The sequence below is a fragment of the Aulonocara stuartgranti genome, assembly GCF_965226115.1.
Source record: "Aulonocara stuartgranti genome assembly, chromosome: 15".
Taxonomy (NCBI): Eukaryota; Metazoa; Chordata; class Actinopteri; order Cichliformes; family Cichlidae; genus Aulonocara; species Aulonocara stuartgranti.
In genome coordinates this window covers 22550297-22577940 of record NC_138951.1, presented here as the reverse complement: position 1 = coordinate 22577940, position 27644 = coordinate 22550297, and the positions used below count along the sequence as shown (strand labels likewise).

Here is a 27644-nt window from a genome sequence, read left to right as displayed (position 1 = left end):
TGACGTTGGTCATGACACACATTATTTTCATATTTCTTTCATTATGAGTTTGTGTCCATGAATCATTGCATTTAAATCACTTTATTAGGCACAGCTGTTTATCTGCTTGTTAACATGGATGTTTAATCAGTCAGTTACATGTTAGCAACTCAATGCATTTAGGCAAGTAGACATTGTAAAGACAGCCTGTAGGCGTAGGCAACCTCTTAGGACATATTGGGCCTCTAAGTACCAACTGAGGATTGTTTAAGCAACACAGCCCAGCAGAGTATTGTTGCTGACTGTGTCGATCCCTTTATGACCTTAGTGTACCCATCTGCAAATGGCTTCTTCCAGCTGGATAACGTGCCATGTCACAAAGCTCAAATCATCTCAAACTAGTTTATTAAACATGACAGGAAGATGACTGTACTCAAATGGCCTCCACAGTCACCAGATTTCAATCCAATAGAGCACTTTTGGGATGTGGTGGAAGGGGAGATTTGCATAATTGACGTGAAGCCACCTAATCTGCAGCAACTGTGTGATGCCATCATGGCAGTATGGACTAGCCTTTTTCTGGCCACCTTGCTCAATCTGTGCCATGAAGAATTAGCATCACTATTCTACTTCTAAAAATAATGAGCATCGGCTAAACTGTAAACAGTCAATTCATTCAAGGTCACACGGGTGGAATTAAATATCTGTACTGTTCTGAATTATTTAAAATTATTCTCTATGGAATGGAGTAACACTTAAAACAAAGCTCTAAATTATTCTGACCTTTCTAACCTTTTAATGACATTCTTTCCACTTTTGGAGATGGTCTGTCCAAATTAAATCAAAATGATTTGCATCATTAGAATATGTTTAAATGTCTTTTCATACTGACCATTTCAGGGAAGACCATCATCATACTCTCAACGTATTAGCCAAGCTGTGCTGTGCTTATCCAACAGAATTCATATTATTTAAGTCTTCATCTGCAACCCTTGCATGTGTTTGTATTGTTTTAAGGGAATCGCCTACCATTGCAATGCAGATGATAGACAGTTGCACCTTTCTGCTAAGCCCAACAACTCAACAGTCTCTCCTACCTTTTCTGCCATTACTAATTTGATGTATACAAATTTTCTATATCTCAATTCTAGTAAAACTGAGGTTCTAGTGTTTTGGACCTGCCAGTTTCTCTAAGGAAGTCACCCACTCTCATTTACGTCACCTCAGAAATACTGCTAAAATAAAATCTTTACTCTGATTCAATCATCTGATGCTTTTGAAACACATTTTAATTTCCCCCACTTTGATTACTGTAACCCACTTTTCACATATACCTCTTGGTCCTTTGTAGCGCATCTCCCATTGTTGCAGAAAGCAAGGCTGCTAACAAAAGCTAGCCACCACTCACATATCAAACATATTTGTCAGAGATGTACAGTTAACAAACATCCACTTTAAAGCCCTATTATTAACTCATAAAGCTCTACATGAAGATGGCCTGGCTTATATATCAGAATTACTTAGACCGTACCACAGCAGCCAACTTCTCAGATAATCTCATCAACATCTTCAAAAAAAATTGTTCCACACACTAAATAAAACCAGAGGGGATCAAACTTTTGACGGTGTAGCTCAGAAAGTTTGGAACAGCCTCCCTCAGCCTATCAGGTCTGTTGAATCTGACTTGCGTTAATCAACTGCTGAAAACTAATTTTTATAGGTTAGTGTTCCCTTAATCTTTCCCCCTTATTTTATGCCACAATGTACATCTATTTTCATTTGTATGAAAGTGCGTATGTTGGAATGAATGCGTGACCCTGTAGTTCATTATGTCTGTCTTATGGAATATGCATGCTTATTTTTATTGTGTGGCTTTTACTCAAACTGTGAAGCACTTTCTAACTGTGTTCTCAAAAGCGCTATACAAATAAAGCCATTATTTTCTATACTATTTTGTAAGTCTTTAAAGCAGCTACCTGTCTGCTAGGGGTGCAACGATACTCGTATCGATATTGAACCGTTCGATACAGTGCTTTCGGTTCGGTATGCATATGTATCGAACAATAAAATTTTTTAATTTATTTGATCAACTTTTCTTCTGACGATGCTGTCTGTGTTGAGAGCTCAGTGGATCTGCGTTCGACTACTCCGCCTAGGCTGCACTGTCGAGCTAGCAAGACAGAAGCTAAGCTTGTTGCAACATGGCAAATTGAACCTCCCCCACCCTCATTCAGATCTGGCCTTTGGAACTATTTTGGTCTTCATGTGAAATATGACCCTGAAGGTAAGCGCGTCATGGACAAAAGTAAAACAGTATGTCGGATGCACCACGCAATGCTCAATTACATGTGTGGGAACTACTTCGTTAGCGCAGTTAGCTCGTTAACGTGTTGACGTCGTCCAGCCCCACGCACGGGGTGATCTGTGGTAGCTCGTTAACGGAGATTTGCCGTGTCCTTGGGGGGCTCAACCCAGGGTAGCGGTCATGGCCAATTAGGGGCTCTCTGTTGGCTCTTAGGTGACGGTTTCCTCGTGGCTGCGTGCAGCGGGGCTAGGGGAGGGTCTGTGCTGACGGACGTGGGTTACTGACCTGGTAGCCTGGCTGCCCCTGGGTGGGTCTGGGATGGGCGTGAGGTTCTGGGGGCGCTCCGGCTCTGGGCTGGGGCCCTGGCCGGGCCTCGGGGGCTTGGGTCCTGGTTGGTGTGTTGCCGGGGTTGTGGGCGGGTGGGTGTATGGGGGCCCAGTCCTGGCGCAGGGTGCTGCCGGTACGTCGAGCCACCTGGGGGGCTCTTCAACTGGTGGGGGAGGTTGTCACATCTTGCAGGAGCTTTCCTCTCTACAGGAACTCTCTCTGCAGGAGGTGGAGATACAGGAGAGGTGGAGGAAGATCTCAGCCTGGTTGTCTATTGTCTTATGTAGTCTGGAAGATGAGTGGATGATGGGGTGGGTGCAGTTTTCTCTGTGGTGGGGTCGGGTGGGCTGTCCCGGGCTCTGTGGGGCCGGGCGGCGCTGCTGCACTGGGCCCCGGTCCGGATGGGCCTGGGCCTCCTTTCCCTGGCGGGTCGCGGAGTATGGGGGTGCCTACTGGGGTCAGCGGGGGAGCTGGCCCCAGGGAGGGGTCACTTGCCCCTCCCTTCCTTCCCTCCCCATCTCCAGCTGCCTCCCTCTTCCTGCTCCACCACAACCACCCACACATGCAGGGCCTTGAAGTAGGGTCACCAGGGTGCAGAGGAGGCTACCCCCCCCCCCCCCCCCCCCCTCTGTTCCCTTCTGGCTGCCTCTGCCTCAATTTTATCCCACAACTTAGACATTCACATTATTCACACTCTCATTACACATACATATAGGATCTTGGGGGTGGGCACGATACACGGAATCCAAATTACCATCAGGGTGTACACCTCACCCCTGGCGTCGTTGCCCACCTCTCAATTTTAAATACACGTAGACATTGAGCGCTATCAGGAGGGGCTATGCGCTTACCTGCTGCTCTCTGGCAGGTAGCTCCATGCCCTCCTGGGTTTTAAATGCACCTTAGAACACACATGCATCAACACTACAATGAGCGGGTGGAGGGAGGTTTGGAGTCTTCTCTCACCCCCGTTCTCTGCGGCCTGCTGGAGCGGGGGTCCTAGGAGGAGGAGTTGGCCGTCCGACTGGGGTCTGGAATGTGGGGCCTCCCTGCTGCTGCGGAGTCGGGGCGGTCTGCTTCTCCCCACCGCAGGGAAAAGGGTAACACCACCTGGGTCTGGGTGCAGTTCCCCCCTCCAGGGGCAAGGGTACCTAGACCCGGTTCGTAGAGTACGCTTGGGGAGTGTGATTGTGTGTACAGCGTCTCTTTATGTCTGTCTCCACGTTGGTTGAGTGTGGAGTAAGTGCATATGAGAGCATGAGGGTAGGAATGGATGTTTGTATCTGTGTGTGCCTGTATGTCTGTGTCTATATGTCAGGTTGGGTATCAGACGCCACCTCTCTGGGGACATCTCAGGCCCTCCAAGGTTTGGAGGCCTATCTCCCCCCACCACTTCCCCTGCCGGTGGCGGACTCCCTCAGACATCGGTGCGTTGGTGGTTCTTTGTGTCTGGCGATGGGCATCCAGGTACACACCGGCTCACTCCTTGGCGGCCGCTTATCGGGGCCTGGAGCCTGGGGCTCGCTCGGGCCACTTCGGAGGTGGGGTGCCCCCGGCCTCTCGGCCTGGGGCTCGGTCACTCAGGCACAGCTGGCTGCCGGCGGGAGCTCAGGGGTGCGTCACTGCAACTCCCCCTGGCTTCTGCTCCGCAGCTGTTGAGTGAGCCCTCATTTGGGACTCTCCTCAGCTCTTTTTGGGACAGTGGCGCGGCTGTCCCTCTGTTGGTCTTCCTTGGTCTCTTGTGTTCTGGGGGCCTCTGGATGTCTGGAGTTTTGATCTCCTCCATACCTGCTTCATGCCCTGGTGGACGGGGCAGTAGCTTCCCACACCCTCTAGCAGATCATTACATGAAGGAACCTTTTAAATACAAGCACGTCCATGCTCACAGGTGTACACACGGGTGATCACACACGCAAACTACACCCTTTTTGGCTCCTACCTCAAAGCACACTGTGCGCTGTCGATCTTACAATAATGTTTAATATTTAGTATTTACTGTCATATTCCCATATATCATTGTGATGTTGTTTATTGTATTGCTCTCGTTTTCTTCTGCTTGTTTTCTTTTTTCTTTCTCAACAGGTGATCCAGGTGATCGATATATGTATTTTTTTTCTTGCCCATTCTGTTGGTTTTTGTTTTTTGCCCTTCTCCCCCGTCCCTCTTCTCAGCTGATTTTCTTTCCCTCTTTCTTTCTCCCCTTCTTTTCCCCAGTCAAGTCTGTCCCGTATTCAGCAAGTGAAAATAAAATAAACAATAAAAGGTGAATCAAATGGACCATTACGGCAAGGCTGGGATGGTCAATTTGGTAAAGTAAATCCGTTGGGCATCTTTCTTCGCCTTTAGACAATAATTCTGATGGCAAAAGAGCCAAACGGGACAGGCAAAAAAAAAAAAAAAAAAGGAGATTTGCTGTGTTGTGGCATTAACGTCATTTCAGATTAATGCTGACAGCATTAGTGGGAACACAATGAATATGACTGCACATTTACGCCGACATCATCCTAGTGCAAAGACAAGTGGAAGCAGACAAAAACAACAAGCACGCATGCTACAAACTTTACCCGAGTCATTTAGTCAGCCGTTAGCACATGATTCTCCTCATGGGGACCTGATATGTTTAATTTGCTGCTGAGAGTGTACCCCAGAAGAAGTGTATAGTATAGCTTTTATTTTGGAAAGAGCCATTTCTCTGTAATAAACTCTCTTTTCCAAAGATGAGTGATTTCTCGATCAGATAGATTTATTATTTTCTCCCCTTGTTGTTTCAGCAACATTAAATTTAAAAACTGTACGTTGGAGTTAAAATATATATTTATAATTTTAATAAATGACAAATTAAAAAAGCATGAACATTTTCTTGTATCGAAAAAATATTGAACCGTGACACCAAAGTATCGAACCGAACCGAACCGAACCGTGAATTTTGTGTATCGTTGCACCCCTACTGTCTGCCTCAGTATGTGTCTGTACTTGGGTCTATTTTGTGAATTTGCTTCTAACAGTGGGGTGTAGTAGTTAAAGTGCAACATTCAGTGGCAAAAAGTTAAACGATTAAAAGACCTGAATAAACCACAGCATGCCACCTCCACTATTGTTTTAGTCAAATAAAATGTTCTTTCAGCCCGAAGTATTTAATCCATTTCAATTCCTTAAAAATCATGCACATACCAAACATCTTCAGTCAGCTACAGTGGAAGATTATATATGTCTTAAACCTTTTTCTGGCCATTAACCATTTCTTTATTCACAGTATACTCCTGACCCCGCCATATTGTCAAGCTGTCATGTTAATTTATGTATTCCATTCATTCGTATTCTATATTTAAGAGCATGGAGGCAGCTCCAAATGGATTATATGGAAAAATGATAAGCATAGCCATGACACATGACTGTATTAACCATTAAAATGAGGAACACCATCCATATTTAGTGTGACTGAGGCTTTAACTTCAAACTGGTTGTCATCTGTGATTAGGTTATTTATAAATTTTCTTTTTTTTTTTTTTTAAATTTCAGCATATAAGCTTGCTTTTGAATTAATGTATGTTTGGTTTGAGATTGTGGAAGACATTTTCTTTTCTGTGACATTTTTTTTATGATAGCTTGCCACTCTGGGCTCTATTTCAGTAGCTCTCCTGTCACTTCAATTCACTTCAGGTCATTTCAGTTCTGCAGTTCAATATGTAGCCAGAGATGAATGAATCAATTTCACTTCACTCACTGTCTTTCTGTCTGTCCACCCGTCTCTGTGTGTTTATATACAGCATGGGATTGTTTAGGCAGAGAGTTTTCAGTACCACCAGTGAAATTTATATTCTTTATACACACCCTGAATAACACCTTTTTATACACATACACACACAAATCTAGCACACCGGTGACAAATGAGATGCCAAAAAACCTACAAAGAACATAAGAATGATTAAGCATGCAAATTTATACACACTAGCATGTTAAAAATGCTAATGAAATTTTTCAAACGCAACTGCTTCCATACCTTCTCGCTTGTTGTTGCGAAAGCATTTAACTTTGGGCAGTTTGGTGAGAAGCTGGCAGTCACTCTCTGGGAAAGAAAAAAAAAACAGCATGAGCAGAATACGAATAATAGAAGGAAACATTGTGTGCCGTGTAATGTATATCTTGATAATTTCTTTGAAAGTCTGCAGAGAAACCAAATAGTAGCCCACTGAAAAAAATGACGACAATTCAAAGCTTAAGGTTTGACAAGTTAGACATTTGTCTAGTTGCTGTTCAGCCGGCTGTGAGGTCTCCACTGAATTTCTGAGCTGTATTTCTTTTTTTTTTTTTGTATTTTGTTCTTTTTTTTAATAAAACTGTCAAAAATACTCTGGTTGAAAGTCTCAAAATGAAAAGAAGAAAGCAGAAAAAATGAATCACTGGTGTACAATATGTGAGTCATTTAATGAAGTCAAGTTAAGTGAAATTAATATTAATGATTTTTAGAACAGGAAAATAGTGAATGTACTTACAATATCAAAAAAGGATTTCAATAGCGTTCCATTATAAATTTCAGAATAATGAGTCAAAGATTGGAAGAAAAAAAAACTAGAGAAGAAAGAGAAGCCGTCACGGCTCAAAAAACTGGAAAATGTCATGACTTATGATAATATGATGAGTATGTTCTGTCTTACATTCCTAATCACAATGGTGGTGGGATCTCAAAAGATTTCTTAACAGTTAGTTTTTGTTTTTCCCTGTAAGTGTTATTGTTAAAACTTTTCTGAAATATGTTCCTGCAGTCAAATTAAAAATAAACACATTTTCTTCATATTAATGTTCAAGTTATTTTCTGTGCTCTATTGTGAGTAACATATGGGTGTATGACATTTTCAGTTTTTAAAAATTATTATTAGTATTATATTTTACACAATATAACAGCTTTTTCTCAAATGGTTTTGTATGTGATGTTTTGTGTATAGCGACCCTGAATGACTTAACACCTCCATCAGAGCGCTCTGACCCAGAAACAATGCCCCATGGTTGTTCCCCTCTCCACTGAACTTCTCCCTTCAAGTGGACAAAATATATGTGACCAAGAGCATATGCACTTTGATCCAAGCAGAAAGGTTTTGACTCAGTTTGGGGATAAATTCTTATTGTTATTTTATATGGAATTTGAACTAAAACAACACAGTTTCCAAAAACCTTAAAGTTCAGACACACCCCCATAAATATTTTTTGTTTTTATATACTAATTTGGCTCTGTGGTTCTCTCTCAGCCTGAGATGCCCTGCATGATGAAAAACAAAATAACCTTTGATGGGAGGTAAATACGACAGACTATGGAGGAAGTGGAAAACATTCAGAAGTGACACAAATGAAATAACATAATAGGTTTTCTTTTTTTTTTTCTGCAACGTGATAAATGGAGAAAGATATGTAAACTCCAGACTCTATGTTTGTTTATATGCATGTCTGTTTGTTATTTTCTTTACTGTATGTCCACAATGTCAAAATAACCTAATAAAAATCAAAGTAAAAAAAAAAAAAAAAAAAAAAGAAAAACAAAATAACCATATAAACAGACACTAATGTTTGACAAAGCTCAAAAGGTTGAGAGGCATTCAAATTTTAATTGCAAGCATTGGTGTAACAGCATCTTTGCAGAGCTAGAAAAGTTTGTGTACTACTGTTCCACATGCCTTAATGCTGACTGGCTGCAAAACCCTCAAGGTATGCACAAAAGGCCAGAGAAGGTGGAGTTATGTTAATATTATTAATTGGGTGTTGGCATCAGTTTCAGTTTCAGTTTGGATTAGTCTTGGCTAATATCAGGTTAGGGAAAAAGCACAGAACTAATGGGCAGTTGTATGGTCAGTTCCTGGTGTTTTTGATCTTTTCCTTGTTTTTGCTAGGACTGCAAGTCCCTTATTTGTATTTGGTCTTTGTAAGTAATTCAGTTTACACTTTCAATATCAGTTTCAATTTAAAACTTTATCTTCTTCTATATTAGGATCCTTTGAGGCATGTACATAGGAACCGTTACATGTTTGGGGGCTTGTCCAGGATATGCACACATAACCTCTGAACCCACATACTGTACCTGCTGTGAGGAAAAATATAACCAGATATTTAACATAATTTGACTATAAAATCAGTCATATTCATATCTGAAATCATCCACAGCATTTGTTGGGGCAGGACGAAGTTAAGCTTAAAAACAATGAGGACAGGTCAGCTTGTCTCAGCGGCAGCTGATATCTCAACCTATGGATTCAAATGGCAAACCTCATTTATGGCTCACTTTAAGCTATATTAGTCTGCCCATGATCTGCAAGCCACTTTGCAACCCAACTCTATCCCAGCTCCTCATTTCAAGCTTTTTCAACATACTGACTGTTGGCATATACAGTGGGGCAAAAAAGTATTTAGTCAGCCACCGATTGTGCAAGTCCCCCCACCTAAAATGATGACAGAGGTCAGTAATTTGCACCAGAGGTACACTTCAACTGTGAGAGACAGAATGTGAAAAAAAAAAATCCATGAATCCACATGGTAGGATTTGTAAAGAATTTATTCGTAAATCAGGGTGGAAAATAAGTATTTGGTCAATAACAAAAATACAACTCAATACTTTGTAACATAACCTTTGTTGGCAATAACAGAGGTTTACTATAGGTCTATACCAGGTTTGCACACACAGTAGCTGGTATTTTGGCCCATTCCTCCATGCAGATCTTCTCGAGAGCAGTGATCTTTTGGGGCTGTCGCCGAGCAACACAGACTTTCAACTCCCGCCACAGATTTTCTATGGGGTTGAGGTCTGGAGACTGGCTAGGCCACTCCAGGACTTTCAAATGCTTCTTACGGAGCCACTCCTTTGTTGCCCGGGCGGTGTGTTTTGGATCATTGTCATGTTGGAAGACCCAGCCTCGTTTCATCTTCAAAGTTCTCACTGATGGAAGGAGGTTTTGGCTCAAAATCTCACGATACATGGCCCCATTCATTCTGTCCTTAACACGGATCAGTCGTCCTGTCCCCTTGGCAGAAAAACAGCCCCATAGCATGATGTTTCCACCCCCATGCTTCACAGTAGGTATGGTGTTCTTGGGATGCAACTCAGTATTCTTCTTCCTCCAAACACGACGAGTTGAGTTTATACCAAAAAGTTCTACTTTGGTTTCATCTGACCACATGACATTCTCCCAATCCTCTGCTGTATCATCCATGTGCTCTCTGGCAAACTTCAGACGGGCCTGGACATGCACTGGCTTCAGCAGCGGAACACGTCTGGCACTGCGGGATTTGATTCCCTGCCGTTGTAGTGTGTTACTGATGGTGACCTTTGTTACTTTGGTCCCAGCTCTCTGCAGGTCATTCCCCAGGTCCCCCCGTGTGGTTCTGGGATCTTTGCTCACCGTTCTCATGATCATTTTGACCCCACGGGATGAGATCTTGCGTGGAGCCCCAGATCGAGGGAGATTATCAGTGGTCTTGTATGTCTTCCATTTTCTGATGATTGCTCCCACAGTTGATTTTTTCACACCAAGCTGCTTGCCTATTGTAGATTCACTCTTCCCAGTCTGGTGCAGGTCTACAATACTTTTCCTGGTGTCCTTTGAAAGCTCTTTGGTCTTGGCCATGGCGGAGTTTGGAGTCTGACTGTTTGAGGCTGTGGACAGGTGTCTTTTATACAGATGATGAGTTCAAACAGGTGCCATTCATACAGGTAACGAGTGGGGGACAGAACAGCTTCTTACAGAAGACATTACAGGTCTGTGAGAGCCAGAGATTTTCCTTGTTTGAGGTGACCAAATACTTATTTTCCACCCTGATTTACGAATAAATTCTTTACAAATCCTACCATGTGAATTCATGGATTTTGTTTTTCACATTCTGTCTCTCACAGTTGAAGTGTACCTCTGGTGCAAATTACTGACCTCTGTCATCATTTTAAGTAGGGGAACTTGCACAATCGGTGGCTGACTAAATACTTTTTTGCCCCACTGTAAATACTCTTCCCGTTACACTATTGTTGTAATTAAGTCCTGTTTGTGGACATTTTACGTCTTTGTACCTACCTGCTTAAGACGACTATTATACTGTATATTAACATCAGCAAAAGTAGAACATATAGACAGTCATTACCTCCTATGCAGATTAGATCCAGCTACAGCTATGCTTGCTTAATTATAAAATCTTCTTGGTCATTGTCCTCAGGGGCTGTGTCCACCACAGCATACATCTCATGGACTGCCCTCTCAGCTGTTTGCAATGATAGAAACATATTTTTGATAATATGCTAAGAAAAAAAAAAAAAAAAAGCAGGTCATCTTTTTTCTTTCCAGATTTTTCAGTTGAAAAATGTTCAACTTCTCATAAACAATTATGGCCAATGCTGTCATTTTTTAACCAGACTTCCATTTTCAGTGGCAAAAGGGTGAGTCAAATACTTCAGTGAACCAAGATCACGTCCTATTCGCACTAGTGCTGAACAATGGGGACTTTTTACTGCTTGTATGAAAAGTTTGGCTTGCAGGACGATTTAGTTTGCAGTGGGTATAGCAGGTAAACAAAAGTCATCTAGAGTCACGGTTTTTACAAGATATTACTTCCTTGGATATTCTGTATCATAGCAACGAAAGAAATACTTCATCTCCAGATTGCTCTCAAGCACTCGCAGCTGGCATTTTTTAGCTGCCAGAAGAAAAAGAAATCTCTTTGGTGCACAGTTTAAAGCAGATCGGATGAACAGTTGTCGAGATATATAGATTTATAGGACAGCTCTCTGTGGAAACATATGGCAACAATAGTTCTTGAATGAAAGAGGAGAAAGCTAAAAGTGCAAGAGGTTAGGTGGTAGTACCATAAATTATTGGATAATTATTATTATTTTTAAATAGAAGTGATATTATAAATGTATCAACTCTAGTACATCAAGAAGAAGATTTTTATGAGAGTTTATAATCTAGAGAACTGCCTCAACATAGGAACAGTGAACAAGACAGAAACATTAAGTTGGTGTGCTTGAGGAAGGTAGTAAGAGAAAAGTTGTTTATGATAGGTCAAATATCCTAAAACAAATCACCGCAAATAAGCAAAGGCAAGGCATTAAACTTATTGACTCACACCTGTGTGGGCGGCTGGAAAAGTTGTTTTCTCTTTGGGTATGTATATCAGCATGCATATGCACTGGTGATATGGTTGTATAAGTGTATATGCAGTATTATTAACACTGATTATCTGTCGGTAGTTGATTTGCACATCCATCTGTGGTTGTTTACTGGCATGTATCTGTCTCCACTGCTGATTGCATCTATTCACTGTTGCCTCACCTACACCAATCATGTCTTTATAGTCTAAATCTGCTGTTATTTAACCTTCATCACTCAGGTTTTCACTTCTGTCGCTCTCAGATTGGTGAGTTAGAAAAATGTTTTAACAATTGCATGTTGAAAAAACATTGGAAAATCACGAGTTATTAATGAGACACAAAGCCTGTTCTACAAAGGTTGTACGGGTTTGGGGTTCATGTTTTAACTTCCATGTTTAAAACAACCTTTTTGTTTCTATTTGCTGTTTGGTTTGTAATTGACCAGTCAAACAGGCTAAAGTCCCCCAGTGCAGTGTGATGAATCAGAAAACACAGTTTTAAGTAAATTATAGCACAAATTATCAAAAAGCATGTTAAAGTGGGCATACAGTGTCCTCGGTGTCATGGTTGGTCTGTCACTTGTCATTCAGTCAGTCTTTTGAGACTTGTCATTCTCAAAACATACAATGGGTGATAGCTAAAGCCATCTTTTATTTACAGTGTTTCCTAACATTGCAAACAAATGCACACATTGCATGTTGAGCGTTTGAATATAGATGTTCTGTAGACTTCTTTCTTAAATGTTTTAAAAATACTGTGAAATATTTTGTATCTGCCCATGTTCATTATGAAATGTAATAATGTAGAGACAACATGAAAATTGGTTTAGCTTCTGGATTGCTTTGATTAATGATAATGGAATTAAGAAAATATAAGAAGACTATAAGAAACCTTCAATTAATCTAGCTGCTGCTCAAGGCATGTTAGCATTATATTACATCCTGCTGCTCAAGGCATGCATTGAGATTTAGCTACGGGTTACTAAACTTGCAACAAAGATGCATAACATGTCCTGTGATGCATATAGCCTAAATAAAAAAAAATTAAAATGAAAAACCAAAAATATCACAGGGCTTTTTAAAGAGACTCTTAGCTGTCAGTAAATGGTTAGAAAGTCGTTAATATAATTGAATTCCTAAGAACATCTGAAATTACGATGCTTTGGGGAAATGGCTCTTGGATTTCAGAAAGTTCACAGAATTTTACTATCATCCTATCTTTAAGATGCTTTTGGGAAAACTGGCTGGAATTGCAATTTGACAAGTTGATCTTCAAAACACTCAGCTGCCACATATCGTTAAGTGAAAAATCTCCCTGCGCTGATTTGGATCTTATTCAAATTTAAGAGGGACGCTGAAGCACTCACTGTGGTTATTTTCTCTGCTACGTGCTCATTAAGCCTGAAGAGGGAAAAAAACACCTAAACACAAGTTTTTTGTTGGTGCCTCTATCGTTTTCTTAAAAAATTCTTTAATTGTGACTTAAAATTATAGTGAGGAGCATAACTACACTTGAAGCAGTTGAGCAGCCTTTAAGAATAAACTGTGTGTCGGTGAAACTGGAGAAAGTTGCAGGAACAAATCAAATCTTGTCAGGCAGCTTTAGCTTCTCCTGAAGCTGCTGTTTCCAATGTAAACCATGTAGTGTTCAGTTGCCTGTATATTTGTGCTTTCCTTATCACTGCTTTACTCCCTGACCACAAAAACCAAAGTGCAGACACTTTTTCTGATCATATCAAAGTCTGCTGGCCAGAATTTATTTCCTAGCAGGAGTGGACAGAAAACTGAAAACTACAAATGACTGCACCTCTTAACATACTATCTTACTAGGTCTGCAGTAACATTTTGAAGCTATTTATATTTGACTTCCATTATATTCTGCTCTTGGACATACTGTAGTTTTTATTCCACTATGCTTCTATTTAAAACAAATCATATGATCCTGGAATATTAAACCATTTTACTACCCCTAGTAGTTATAATTAACTCCACTATGACCAGCTAAAGCATTAAACTGTGGCTGCATATTCATTTGACACCAATAATGATCCAGTGATTGATATATTACTTTGAATAACCCTTTTGCTTAATGAGCAATTTAATTTTTAATCTTTAGGGGAACAGTAGCAAAAATAGGTCCCTACATAAATACTCTGATCATCTCACTTTTAATTACGCAAATCAAACTGATTTATAGGACCAGAGACCATTTAGATATTGTATTAAACATTGGAAATCACATAGACGTACACATTTCTACACTGGGTGCGTTGGTCCATGACCAATTCTGGACATCTATACAACATCCGACTTGGTCCACAATTTGGACGTCCAACCATGACCCAACCCAACCTATGATGTTCAACATTTCAGACTGGATCATTTTTTGGGACGTCATGTGAACGCCTATGACAGGTGCAGGGAGCTTACATGGTTAAGTAATGTAAGATTTTTTTTATTTACAAATATCAACTTTGTTGTTATCAACATGACACGTGAATACAGATTGTTTATAAACAAACACAATTTCTCACGTGTTAGCTTATTGATTTTTTTTTTATTTGACATTTTTTAACTGGTTTATTTATTTTAATTAATCAACTTTTTTTTGTAACCAGGCAAAAACTGTTGAAATCAATGTTAAAATGTAAAATAATAATAGTATTTAGAAAAATGTTGGAATTCCTTTTAAAAGGAGTACACTGTGTTTAATAAGTTTAAAAAACCACTTGCATTATAAATGGTTTGTTTTTATTTTAGTGAGGCTGGTCTTATTTTGAAGAGGAACTTCTAAAGGACATCTCTGCGACATCACTTTGTGAGTATATAGGCAATATAAAGGATTCAAATCATGGTTTTTGATAAACAAATTTTCCATAGACTCACTTCTTTCTGTGTGATTAACCATGTTTTTAATTTATAGGATGCCAATTAATGGACATCATGCATTTTGTCCACACTTTAAAAATGCCACCTTAAATTACTTCATAAATTAAATCAACAAACAGGGCTTTGAGAGTAGAGTTTTAAGCTTAAGCCATCGACCCTTCTGGCCATCACCAGTAGGCGGTAGGTGAAGTGTCTTGCCCAAGGACACAACGACCGAGACTGTCCGAGCCGGGGCTCAAACCGGCAACCTTCCGATTACAAGGCGAACTCCCAACTCTTGAGCCACGATCGTCCCAAACTCAGACACTCACTACATTTTATTTTAAGGATTATCAAATTACAGTTACTAAAAAACCCTCAATACTATCATTTCTTGGTAATCAAATACATAAAACATCATATGACACTATATATTTTGTTGATTAATTTCCATTTGGTACTCTAGCATGTATTTGGGGCAGCAGCAGGACTCATATGCATTAATTAAAAATAAAAATTAGTTTTCAATATCACACATAGATACACGGGTGCAGGGGGGCAATATCAATACAGTGGGGCAAAAAAGTATTTAGTCAGCCACCGATTGTGCAAGTTCCCCCACTTAAAATGATGACAGAGGTCAGTAATTTGCACCAGAGGTACACTTCAACTGTGAGAGACAGAATGTGAAAAAAAAATCCATGAATTCACATGGTAGGATTTGTAAAGAATTTATTCGTAAATCAGGGTGGAAAATAAGTATTTGGTCACCTCAAACAAGGAAAATCTCTGGCTCTCACAGACCTGTAACGTCTTCTGTAAGAAGCTTTTCTGTCCCCCACTCGTTACCTGTATGAATGGCACCTGTTTGAACTCATCATCTGTATAAAAGACACCTGTCCACAGCCTCAAACAGTCAGACTCCAAACTCCGCCATGGCCAAGACCAAAGAGCTTTCAAAGGACACCAGGAAAAGTATTGTAGACCTGCACCAGACTGGGAAGAGTGAATCTACAATAGGCAAGCAGCTTGGTGTGAAAAAATCAACTGTGGGAGCAATCATCAGAAAATGGAAGACATACAAGACCACTGATAATCTCCCTCGATCTGGGGCTCCACGCAAGATCTCATCCCGTGGGGTCAAAATGATCATGAGAACGGTGAGCAAAGATCCCAGAACCACACGGGGGGACCTGGTGAATGACCTGCAGAGAGCTGGGACCAAAGTAACAAAGGTCACCATCAGTAACACACTACAACTACAATCTGTATAAAAGACACCTGTCCGCAGCCTCAAACAGTCAGGTTTTTTTTTTTTTTTTTAGCTCCTCCCCTTTGTGAGTGTGGACGCTTCATCTCTTTGCTCTTGAATGCTTTGCTTCTTATATTGATTTTTATTGATTTTTATGCTGATTTTTTCCCTTTTTTCCGTGTGAGCTTACCTGCGATAACTTCTGGACACTTGTAGATCATTAGGACTAGAGTGTTCTTAACAGAAACAGCAACATTTTATGGTTACCTTGTCCTCAGCGCTCCGTGTGTCTGTGGCTTAGACACAGCTGAAGCCTGATTACAGCGTCTGGGCACCGAGCAGCCTCAATAGCCTGGAAAGGTGCTAACCGCTAGGCTAACTAGCAACAAGATGCCTTCCCTCTCCACAGATGACTACCACAGCCTCCTGCAGAAGATTGCAGTACTGGAGACAAAAATTCATCGCTTAGAAGTAAACGTGGAGGTAAATGGACTGTGTGGAAATGAAACAACCTTGCCTTTGATTCAAAACAATGGCGATGAGCAAGCTAGTACACAGCTAAGGAGCACAGATAACATGACCAAGAAAGTAGACTCTGTGCATTATTATAAATCCTCAAGTGATAATCCCCCCTTAGACTGTCTTGGTGCAAAACCAAGACATAAATCATGTCTCCTGGAAGGGGGAGGACGTATCACAGGCAGGGCACAGCGAGCTGAAATCTCTGAAACCGACTGGCCTTCACTTCCTACGAGACAGAGAAGCTCTTCTACCCCTGTATACAGGAGGAAACAGGACTGGACAACCGTGAATAGGAAGGTTAACAACAAACCTCCAAAACAACTGAATGTGAAACTGCAGAACAGATTTGCTCCACTATCAAAGGACCCTGGATCTATATCGGACAACCATCCATCTAAAAGCAGCGAAATAAGGTCTGAAAATCTGTTGAAAAGTGAAAGGCCACAGGGAAAGCTAAAGGCTAGGCCTGAAACTCTGATTGTGGGTGACTCTGCCGTAAAGGATGTACAAAGGATGTGCGGTAAGAACACTAAAGTCCTCTGCTTTCCTAACGATATGGTCAACAACCTGAAGGAGAGAATTCTTCAAATTGCAGATGAATATCCAACTGTGACAAACATTGTTCTGCATACAGGGTCAAACGATGTGTCCAAACAACAGTCGGAGGTTCTGAAACGGGACTTTACTGGATTATTAAATACTGTAAACTCTCTGAATGCAGCTGTATTCATCAGTGGACCTGTACCGCCGGTCAGAGGAGGAGACGAGAGATTCAGCAGGTTGTTTACACTGAATAAATGGCTTATATCAGCATGTGCTGACCACTCAGTGCATTTTATCGACAACTTTAATATTTTTTGGGAACGCAGGCATCTGTTCAAAGCAAATGGATTTAATTTTAACAAGTCAGGGGTGAAACTGTTCACCTCCAACTTGTTTTATTCCATACGTCATCCATCTGTGCTTGGTGCCAAGGCTGAGATAAACGAGGAGTTATCTCATAAAGAGGAACAAACAGTACTCCAAGAACAGACAAAGCCCAGCAGAAACCTTGAGGAGGAGCTCCATTTGCCCCCACCCGGGAAGAGCCTCAGAAAGGAGAGACATCCATGGCATCTGAGGAAGAGCCTCAGAAAGGAGAGACATCTAAGGCAAGAAGAGGGGTCCCTATTTGCCTCCAACTCTCTCAAAAACACCAACGACCAGGACAAGGGACCACGACCTTCCCCAGTCCCCCAAACCCCTGACAGGCCATCACCCTCCTCCCCCTCCCTTTCTCCCTCCTCCCCACACCTGAAATTCACTGAGGAGATGATGGAGCGGGTCAATGCTGGGCTCAGATCTACCCCCCGTCCCAATCCCTTTTTGTCCCCCATAAACCCCCCACCAGAGCGGCCAAAGGTTCGCCATCGAGCCCCACCCTCAACAGAGCAATCGAAGTCACATTGCCCAGCCTCGCCCCCCTTAGTTCCTCTTCATGCCCTGTCTCCGCAGTCTGATGCGTGATGTGTGAAGGGTCCGGGCTGTGAGGATTATGGCAGTGATGACTTTTCCCAGGAGAAGCTGGGACCCTGTTTACTAGAAGGTTTTAAAATTTCTGTACTTTTAGGTGACAGGAGACATGTGGCCTGGTCAAAACACAGAGAGCTGCACTCTAAAAGATCTTTAAACATAGTAAACATACCTTGTGTGCCACAGACTGCTCCCAAACACGAGGGGACAAGTAATACCTCTAAAACACTTAAGTTGGCTTTATTAAACATTAGATCTCTAGCTGGGAAAACATTTTTAATTAATGATTTAATCACTGAGCACAGCCTTGATTTTATGTTTTTAACTGAAACTTGGTTGGACCAAAGTAACAGTGGAGCTGTTCTCATCGAGACGACCCCTCCTAACTACAGTTTTATCAGTGAGGTCAGGGCGAGCAGGAGAGGAGGAGGGGTTGCTGTCTTATTTAATGAATCATTTCAATGTAAGCAGCTATCTCCTGGAAGTTTTCAGTCTTTTGAATATGTGGCTTTACAGCTGAAGGCCCCATCCAAAGTTGTGTTTCTTAATGTTTACAGGCCTCCCAAATACTGCACAGACTTTTTTAATGACCTCAGTGAACTGCTGTCTGTGATCTGTGTTGATTTTGACTGTGTAATTATTGCTGGGGATTTTAACATTCATGTGGACAACCCTCAGGACAAAGGGACTAAAGACCTGAGTAACACTCTGGGCAACTTTGGGCTGACTCAGCATGTAACAGAGGCCACACATAATAGAGGACACACTCTTGACCTACTGATCTCCAAAGGCCTGAGCATTTCAAAGGTTACTGTGTCTGATGTGGGCCTGTCTGATCATTACTGTGTTTTCTTTGAAAGTAAAATCTCAGCCCACACAAATATATCAACAACAGTGATCACAAAACGGTGTATAACTGAACACAGTAGTGCAATTTTTAACCAGGTCTTCCCATTAACACCTGACCTGTCCAGAGGGTCAGTCAATGAGCTCGTCAATAGCTTCAATGCTAACATGTTAAATGTAATGGACACTATTGCTCCCATTAAGGTGAAGGTTATCTCTGGAAGGAAAAAGTCTCCATGGAGAAACTCCACACTGGTGAAAAATGAAAAAAGAGAGTGTAGGAAAGCTGAGCGCAGATGGAGAAAAACAAACCTCCAGGTTCATTATGACATTTATAAAGAGAAACTTCACAATTATAATTTACAACTGAGGAATGCAAGGAGGTCCTACTTCTCTGACATCATCACTAAAAACAGCCATAATGCTCGGGTCTTATTTTCTACAGTTGACAGGCTAACAAACCCCCCTGTGTCAGTGGCAGCTGAACTTCATTCGACCATGGCCTGCAATGACTTTGCCAAATTCTTCACTGAAAAAATCCAAAAAATTAGACAAGCAATTGGTACATCAACAGCAGATCCAGGATATGTACTGTGTCCACCAAAAAACTGTTTAAACACCATGAAACAGTTTCAACCTATTAACAGCAAAGACCTGGAGGACATCTTAGGTCAACTGAACTCCTCCTCCTGCTGTTTAGATGTCCTGCCAACAAGTTTTTTCAAAAAGGTCTCAAAGACTTTAGAGTCAGACCTGTTGCAGATCGTCAACTTTTCTTTATTATCAGGTGTGTTTCCAGAATCACTAAAAACTGCTGTAATCAAACCTATACTGAAAAAGGACAATCTTGACAAGACACAAATGAACAACTACAGGCCGATCTCAAATCTCCCGTTTTTAAGTAAGATCATTGAAAAAGCAGTTTCTCAACAGCTCAGTTACTTCTTAAAACAGAATAATTGCTACGATGCCTTCCAGTCAGGTTTTAGACAGAACCACAGCACTGAAACCGCTCTGACCAAAGTGTTTAATGACATATGTCTGAATACAGACAGTGGAAAAATGTCAGTCCTAGTTTTACTGGATCTCAGTGCAGCATTTGATACAGTTGACCACAACATATTACTCAAACGACTGGAGAACTGGACAGGTCTTTCAGGAACTGTACTAAACTGGTTCAAAACATACGTAGAAAACAGGAAATACTTTGTATCAATAGGTAACTTCACATCTGAGCAGACAAGTATCACATGTGGAGTTCCCCAAGGTTCCATCTTGGGACCCCTTCTGTTTAACATCTACATGCTCCCACTGGCACAGATTATAAACAACAACAAAATAAACTATCACAGCTATGCAGATGACACACAAATATATATCACAATGTCACCAGGAGACCGAGGCCCTGTACAGGCTCTTGGTAAATGCATTGAGGAAATCAATGACTGGTTGTGCCACAATTTTCTCCAGCTAAACAAAAACAAAACTGAGGTAATAGTCTTTGGCGCCAAAGAAAAACGATTACAGGTCACCAGAGAACTTCAATCTATACATCTAAAAACCACAAACCAGGCGAGAAATTTGGGTGTAGTGATGGATGCAGACCTAAACTTAGAAAAACACATTAAGACAATAACAAAGTCAGCTTACTATCACCTCAAGAATATATCAAGGATAAAAGATCTGATGTCTCAACAGGACCTGGAAAAACTAGTCCATGCATTCATCTTTAGTAGGCTTGATTACTGTAACAGCATCTTTACAGGTCTACCTAAAAAATCAGTCAGACAACTACAGCTCATTCAGAACTCTGCTGCTCGAGTCCTCACTAAGACCAAAAAAGTGGACCACATCAGTCCAGCTCTGAGGTCCTTACACTGGCTGCCTGTCCGTCAGAGGATAGACTTTAAAGTTCTGATGCTGGCCTATAAAGCTCTGAATGGTTTAGGACCAAAATACATCAATGACCTCCTGACCCAGTATGAACCATCCAGATCCCTCAGGTCATCTGGATCCGGTCTTTTATCAGTTCCCAGAGTCAGAACCAGACACGGAGAAGCTGCATTCAGCTTTTATGCTCCTTATATCTGGAACAAACTCCCAGAAAGCCTCAGATCAGCTGAAACACTCAGTTTATTTAAATCCAGGTTGAAGACTCACCTGTTCTCAGCTGCATTTGAATAAAGCACCAAATCCACACTTTAAGCTTAAATTTCAAAACTTACATTTAACTACTGATTTTATCTACTGTTCTGATTTTATCTGTTTTGATTTTATATACTGTTGTTTGTTTGTTTGTTTGTTTGTTAATTAGTTAGTTAGTTTATTTGCTTGTTTTAATCAATTTTAAATCATGCTTTTTATTTGTTCTTGTTTCTAATGTCTCTGTAAAGCACTTTGAATCACCTTGTTGTTGAATTGTGCTATACAAATAAACTTGCCTTGCCTTGCCTTGCCTTACAACGGCAGGGAATCAAATCCCGCAGTGCCAGACGTGTTCCGCTGCTGAAGCCAGTGCATGTCCAGGCCCGTCTGAAGTTTGCCAGAGAGCACATGGATGATACAGCAGAGGATTGGGAAAATGTCATGTGGTCAGATGAAACCAAAGTAGAACTTTTTGGTATAAACTCAACTCGTCGTGTTTGGAGGAAGAAGAATACTGAGTTGCATCCCAAGAACACCATACCTACTGTGAAGCATGGGGGTGGAAACATCATGCTATGGGGCTGTTTTTCTGCCAAGGGGACAGGACGACTGATCCGTGTTAAGGACAGAATGAATGGGGCCATGTATCGTGAGATTTTGAGCCAAAACCTCCTTCCATCAGTGAGAACTTTGAAGATGAAACGAGGCTGGGTCTTCCAACATGACAATGATCCAAAACACACCGCCCGGGCAACAAAGGAGTGGCTCCGTAAGAAGCATTTGAAAGTCCTGGAGTGGCCTAGCCAGTCTCCAGACCTCAACCCCATAGAAAATCTGTGGCGGGAGTTGAAAGTCCGTGTTGCTCGGCGACAGCCCCAAAACATCACTGCTCTCGAGAAGATCTGCATGGAGGAATGGGCCAAAATACCAGCTACTGTGTGTGCAAACCTGGTATAGACCTATAGTAAACCTCTGTTATTGCCAACAAAGGTTATGTTACAAAGTATTGAGTTGTATTTTTGTTATTGACCAAATACTTATTTTCCACCCTGATTTACGAATAAATTCTTTACAAATCCTACCATGTGGATTCATGGATTTTTTTTTTTTCACATTCTGTCTCTCACAGTTGAAGTGTACCTCTGGTGCAAATTACTGACCTCTGTCATCATTTTAGGTGGGGGAACTTGCACAATCGGTGGCTGACTAAATACTTTTTTGCCCCACTGTATCTGGCATTTCAACCTTGCTAATGGAAAAGCTGGAGACTGAAGCTCCAACCATCCAGTTAGTCCCAATTTAAGGGAGAAAGAGCTAACTCAATGGTATAAACAGAGCAAAATATATTAGGTGCCCAATACACACAAACAATACTTATGTGGATCAAATTATTGTTGATTTTGGACTTTTCATTGGATTTGTTCATTTGTTGACTATATTACTCCATCCACGACCTACGAGAAGAGGGGATGCTGTAAACATGGCCTTGTTCTAACTTTTTTTAGATGTGTTGCATTCATCAAATTCAAAATGGGCTTATTTGGTTTTTTTTAAATGGCACAATTTAAACCTTTGATATTTGATATATATAATAGGATATCGATATTTCTATGATCTATTGTGAATAAGGGTCATGAGGGATTGCTAGAAGTTGCCTGCTGTTGCTATTGCTTGTCACTAAAAGCTGGTAGTTTGTTTCAAAGATGCCAAATTATCTGCAAACACTCTCCAACCACTTGCCAAGCAGTAGTGAAACTGTAAAGAGTGTGATGCAAAGCAGAATCAGAGACCTTTGCCTTCAAAGTAAAAGTTGCATGTTTTTAAATGGGGTGGTATCAGAGGTGAGGCACATCTTTTACTTGAAAGATGAGGTGAAATTAACCACGGCCCAGTCATTGATGACTTTGTTCAGTGGTGTGAGGAGTCTTATCTCCAGCTGAACATATCTAAAACAAAAGATATGGTTGTTGATTTTAGGAAACAACAAAATGGGCACGGAGTCACTTTAATTAAAGGTCAGAAAATAGAGCAAGTACAATCATATAAATATCTTGGGACAATAATAAATGAAAAACTGAACTTTGATCAAAATTGCAAATCAGTTTGTAAAAAGGGTCACCAGCACCTTTATTGTCTTAGGAAACTTGTTCACTTCCACATTGACCAAAAATTTTTAACTTTGTTTTATCGTTCTTTTATTGAGTCTGTTTTATCCTTTTGTTTGGTGGCATGGTTTGGTCAGACCTCTGTCACAGAGAAAAACTCTCTAAATCAGATAGTGAGATGGTCCAGTCGTCTGATAGGTGAGCCACAGTCTTGTTTAGCCTCCCTGTACTCTAAGCAGGTACAGAGGATGGCTTTATCAATCCTTAAAAATGGTTCCCATCCTCTAAGGGGTGAATTTCAGCTTCTTCCCTCAGGACGGAGGTTTCTATTTCCGAGATGTAGGACAAAGCGTTATAAAAATAGCTTTGTCCCCGTTGCTGTCACTGAATTAAATAAGAACTGTTTTTGATTCGAAATATACTATATATGTGCCACAGTGAGCTTTATATATTTACTAGGTATGTGTGTTTTTAAAGGGATGCCAATTTTTCATTTTTCTGTAAAGCAAATTTACCTTGCCTTTGGGTATAAATAAAGTTACCTTGACCTTGACCTTGTTTGATATAGTTCACTAGGACTTTTTGAACCTCTGGAGATGGACTGGGCACATCTGTGGATGAGATAGTGTGCACGCTGTGAACGAAACTCCGTTCTGACCCAGAACGGAGTTTCTTCTCTTTTTTTTAAACTCCATTTTAATCCTGAAGCTGTGGACCCAGCTGCTGTGGACACATTCCTCCCTCTGACCTGTTTTGTAGGTCTCATCTTTGTTATCTCTGACCTGGAAGAAACCAGGCATGTGTATATTTGCAGTGTGTATATGAATGTGTGTGTCCAGCTGCAGCTCACCGTCGTCACTGAAGTCGTCCACCAGAATGATCTCATAGATGAGATGAACCGGGGTCCTGTTTAAAACACTGGAGAGAAGACAAAAAAAAAGTGATTTAAAATATTAGTCAGTTTGCACAATCATAAATAAGTATTCAAAACAAATGCATAAATGCATGGAAAAAGCTGACAAGTAAATGCCAACCTGCAGTGATGCAAACACACACTCAGGTGCTCATGAATCCATTATGTACGCAGCACACGCCATACGAAACAACATATTGAAAATGTCAGCCCAAATTCCTGTTATGAAAATGTATGACGTGTCGCCTCTAAAAAAACTATTTCATTAAAGAGGAAGATTGAAACATAAAAAATTCATAACTTTTACTGGAAGAAAATGAGAAAATGTGTTTTGTTCTGGGTGGGTTTCTGTTCCATTTTATTTCATTATTTCTACCGTTCAATAACCTCTGCATTCATCATGTCCTCTGGAGAAGTGTAAAAAAGGGAGAAAAGGAGAGGAGGATGAATGTGGGACAGGGAATGAAGAAATGAGAGGATGGAGTAGATAAAAAAAGAGGATAGAAAAGTGAAAGAAATGAAAAGAGAAAAATCAGGGAGGAAGAAGAGAAGAACAGAAGTATGGTAAGGGGAAGACAGGGAGTGAAGGTAAAAAGGTACAAGAAAGTACATGAAAGATGAACAAGTAGAAAATCGATGGCTGAGGATCACGGTTGAGGGCAGAGGAAGAAAGGAAAGATAAAAGAAAATATTAAAAAAGCAATAGGGAGAGACTGAAGAGTGTAAATGAAAAGGGGGGGAAAGGAAAGGTGAGAAGAAAGAAACCAAATGAGACAGAAAAAAGGTGAAATGGAATGAGAAAGGAAAGAGATCTGTTCCTTCTTCATATTTATCCTGTTCCAAAGGATGAAAATGAGAAAGAGATACAGGCAGGGGCGGAAAGATACGAGGATGAAGAGAGAGCAGGAATGGGAAGGGGGAGTAAGTGGGGAAAAGGGTGAGAAAGTTTAAATGTGAAAATTAAAGGAAGACGAGGGAAGAAAAGAGCTAAAGGAGGGGTGAGCAAGCATAAAGGAGGGAAAAAAGGAAATCAAACTGAATTGACAGGTAGAAAAGGATAGATAGAGGAAAGAAAAACGGGGGGAAGGAGGAGGAAATGAGTAGGAGGGTTGTCACTTGATTGAGACTAAAAACAGGGAGGTACTGTGTATGGAGAAGAATGGCAGAGGTGAAAATTAGCAAGAGACTAGTGAGGAATGGATGGAGGAAAGGTTGGTAATGTAGAGGGAGGAGGAGGTGTGGAGAGAACCTGTGTCTCTGGGGCACTGGACCCCATCAGGAGGAGTTATGGATGCTTGGAGGTAGAGGGTAGGAGAGGTGGGGCGAGATAAAAGATAATGAGGGAGGGGGGAAGAGAGAGAGGGGGTCAGGGAGAGATATGACAGCATAGTAAGGGAGACAAATAATCCTGATGCTAACTCTCTCTTGCTCTCTCTCTGTGGGCTGAGGGCCGATCAGGAGAGATGGATGAATGGATTGATGGATGAGATGGAGAGGAGGGGGAGGAGAAGGAAAGGTGTGGAGCAGGAAAATAAATGAAAGAGGGAGAGACGGGTGGAATCAAGATGGAGGGGAAAATAAAGACGGTGAGATGAGGATATCAAGTAGAAAGAAAATAGTGCATTTATCGCATTAGTTCCCATTAAATCACCCTGTATCCATCTATGCATCTATCTATGAAACAGATATGAGTGAAAGGACACAAATCTCTTTTCCTTCTCTCGCTACAACTTTTCTTCTCCCTTTCACAACCTCCAATTCCTCTCACTAGCTTCCATCTACGCAAACACACACAGACACACACAGACCCACACACACACAGGAGTTCCCATTCTCTGGTTCACAGGCCACTAGCTATGAGGCTTAACCTCCCCTCAGGCGTGCTGAGGGAGAAGCTATCTTCAGCTCACAGAAAATATTATCACCGCTGACAATACCGCAGTCGGCTGCCACAGAATAGCAGCTCTATATCTGCGCCGCTCATTTCCAACACTCTATATATCAGTTTTAGCTGAGAATTTTTTGAAAAATTTTCATTACCTACAGCCGCCATTTGGAGGGTGCTTTCATCCAAAGTGCCTTAAGAGCATGCATTTTTAAAGAGTGGCAGGTGTGGGGCCCCGTGGGAATTTAACCCCACTCTCTGGCAGTGATAGCACTGATCTTAAATGGGTGCTACTGTATGACTGCCAGGGTGAGGGGTTCAATTCCCACAGGAGCCATGTATACAGGCTGAGAGCGTTCATGCTCTCAGAGTAGAGTGAGGCACTTTGAATAAAAGTGATAAAAGCTTCCTCTGAAATATCTGTGAAACAACAAAATGAAAACAACTGTTAAGCAAGAAGAGATATTTAATAAATTCAAAATTAAAATTAAAATTTTATTTGTCACACACACACAACCATACACAGTATGACGTGGGGGTGAAATGCTTGTAGCTGTACAATGTCCGACCATTAAATGACAGAAAAAAAGGTTTTACAATATTTACAATTTAGAGGTTACTACAAAATTTACAAATTAACTTGGGAATTTACAGTAAAGAATGTGCAAATAGCAGAAGAGATTATAAAGATTATAAAGATTATAAATTATAGGAATTATAGGATTATAGGAAATGTGTGGTGGTGCGTGTGGTGATGTGATGTGTGTGAGAGTCCAGTCTTATAGTGACGTGTATGGGAGAGTTCAGTCCTACACCTGGTTCAGGGCCCGAATAGCCTGGGGGAAGAAGCTCCTCCTCATTCTCTCTGTTTTGGCCTTAAGGGAGCGGAGGCGCTTCCCAGACCTCAACAGTGAGAAGAGTCCATTGTTGGGATGGGAGAGGTCAATCATAATCTTCTTAGCTTTGGTCGCTTGGTGTAGATGGACAGCAGGTCAGGGAGCTCTGATTGAATGATGCGTTTGGCTGAGCGCACCACTCTTTGCAGATCTCGTCTGTCCTGCTTGGTGCTGTTCCCAAACCAGGTGCAGATGTTTGCCGTCAGGACGCTCTCGATGGTGCAGGAGTAGAAGTTCTTGAGCGCCTTCAGTGGCAGATGGAAGTCTCTAAGTCTTCTGAGGAAGAAGAGATGCTGACGGGCTTTCTTAACCAGGGTGTTGATATGACAGGACAGGACCATGACAGGTCCTGAGTGATGTGGACACCCAGGTATCGGAAACTGTCCACTCTCTCCACTGGCGTGCCACTGATGATGAGGGGTTTGTAATTCCTCGCCTGCTTTGTAGTGAAGTCCACGATCAGCTCCTTAATCTTGCTGATGTTTAGGAGCAGGTTATTCTCCTGGCACCAGGTCTCCAGGTTCCTAATCTCCTCCAGGTAGGCCGTCTCGATGTTGTCGGAGATCAGGCCCACAACAGCAGTGTCGTCAGCAAAAGTGACAATGGAGGTGGTGTCTGATGTGACTACACAGTCATAAGTGTACAGTGAGTACAGCAGGGGGCTTAAAACACAGCCCTGAGGCACTCCAGTGCTGAGTGAGATGGAGGGGGAGACTTGTTTTCCCACCCGCACTGATTGGGGTCTGTCTGTGAGGAAGTTGAGGATCCACTGACACAGTGATGAGCTGAGTCCTAGATCCGTCAACTTGGTGAAAAGCTTAGAGGGAATTATTCGTGTTGAATGCTGAATTGTAGTCCACGAACAGCATCCTAACATAATTCCCTCTGCCAGTGTCCAGGTGACTCAGGGATGTGTGGAGCAGGTGAGATATGGCATCGTCTGTGGAACGATTAGTCCGGTAAGCAAACTGA

General features: G+C 41.4%; 2 protein-coding genes across 4 annotated transcripts in view; one reads left to right on the top strand and one right to left on the bottom strand.

Annotated features, from left to right (window-relative positions):
- The window catches only part of galnt14 (UDP-N-acetyl-alpha-D-galactosamine:polypeptide N-acetylgalactosaminyltransferase 14 (GalNAc-T14)), a 244046-nt gene that overhangs the window by 66413 nt on the left and 149989 nt on the right, over nucleotides 1-27644 (bottom strand). For all 3 annotated transcript variants that reach the window (XM_082505539.1, XM_082505537.1, XM_082505538.1), the window contains exons 4-5: nucleotides 23829-23896; nucleotides 6612-6677 (exon numbers count right to left, since the gene is read on the bottom strand). In XM_082505539.1, the coding sequence (XP_082361665.1) occupies nucleotides 6612-6677; nucleotides 23829-23896 (134 nt within the window). The remainder of the gene's footprint in view (nucleotides 1-6611; nucleotides 6678-23828; nucleotides 23897-27644) is intronic.
- Nucleotides 15926-21195, top strand: LOC309689249 (uncharacterized protein). Its single transcript, XM_082505540.1, has 2 exons — nucleotides 15926-16890; nucleotides 17005-21195. Exons 1-2 carry the CDS (start codon nucleotides 16239-16241, stop codon nucleotides 17874-17876), a joined length of 1524 nt encoding a protein of 507 aa, XP_082361666.1. The 5' UTR covers nucleotides 15926-16238; the 3' UTR covers nucleotides 17877-21195.

What these genes read in the sequence shown, in the direction of transcription:
- LOC309689249 (XM_082505540.1), top strand. Translation starts at nt 16,239, where the DNA reads ATGCCTTCCCTCTCCACAGATGACTACCACAGCCTCCTGCAGAAGATT. An exon ending in GGATGTACAAAGGATGTGCG is followed by an intron (nt 16,891 to 17,004) that starts GTAAGAACACTA and finishes TTCTGCATACAG; the next exon opens with GGTCAAACGATGTGTCCAAA.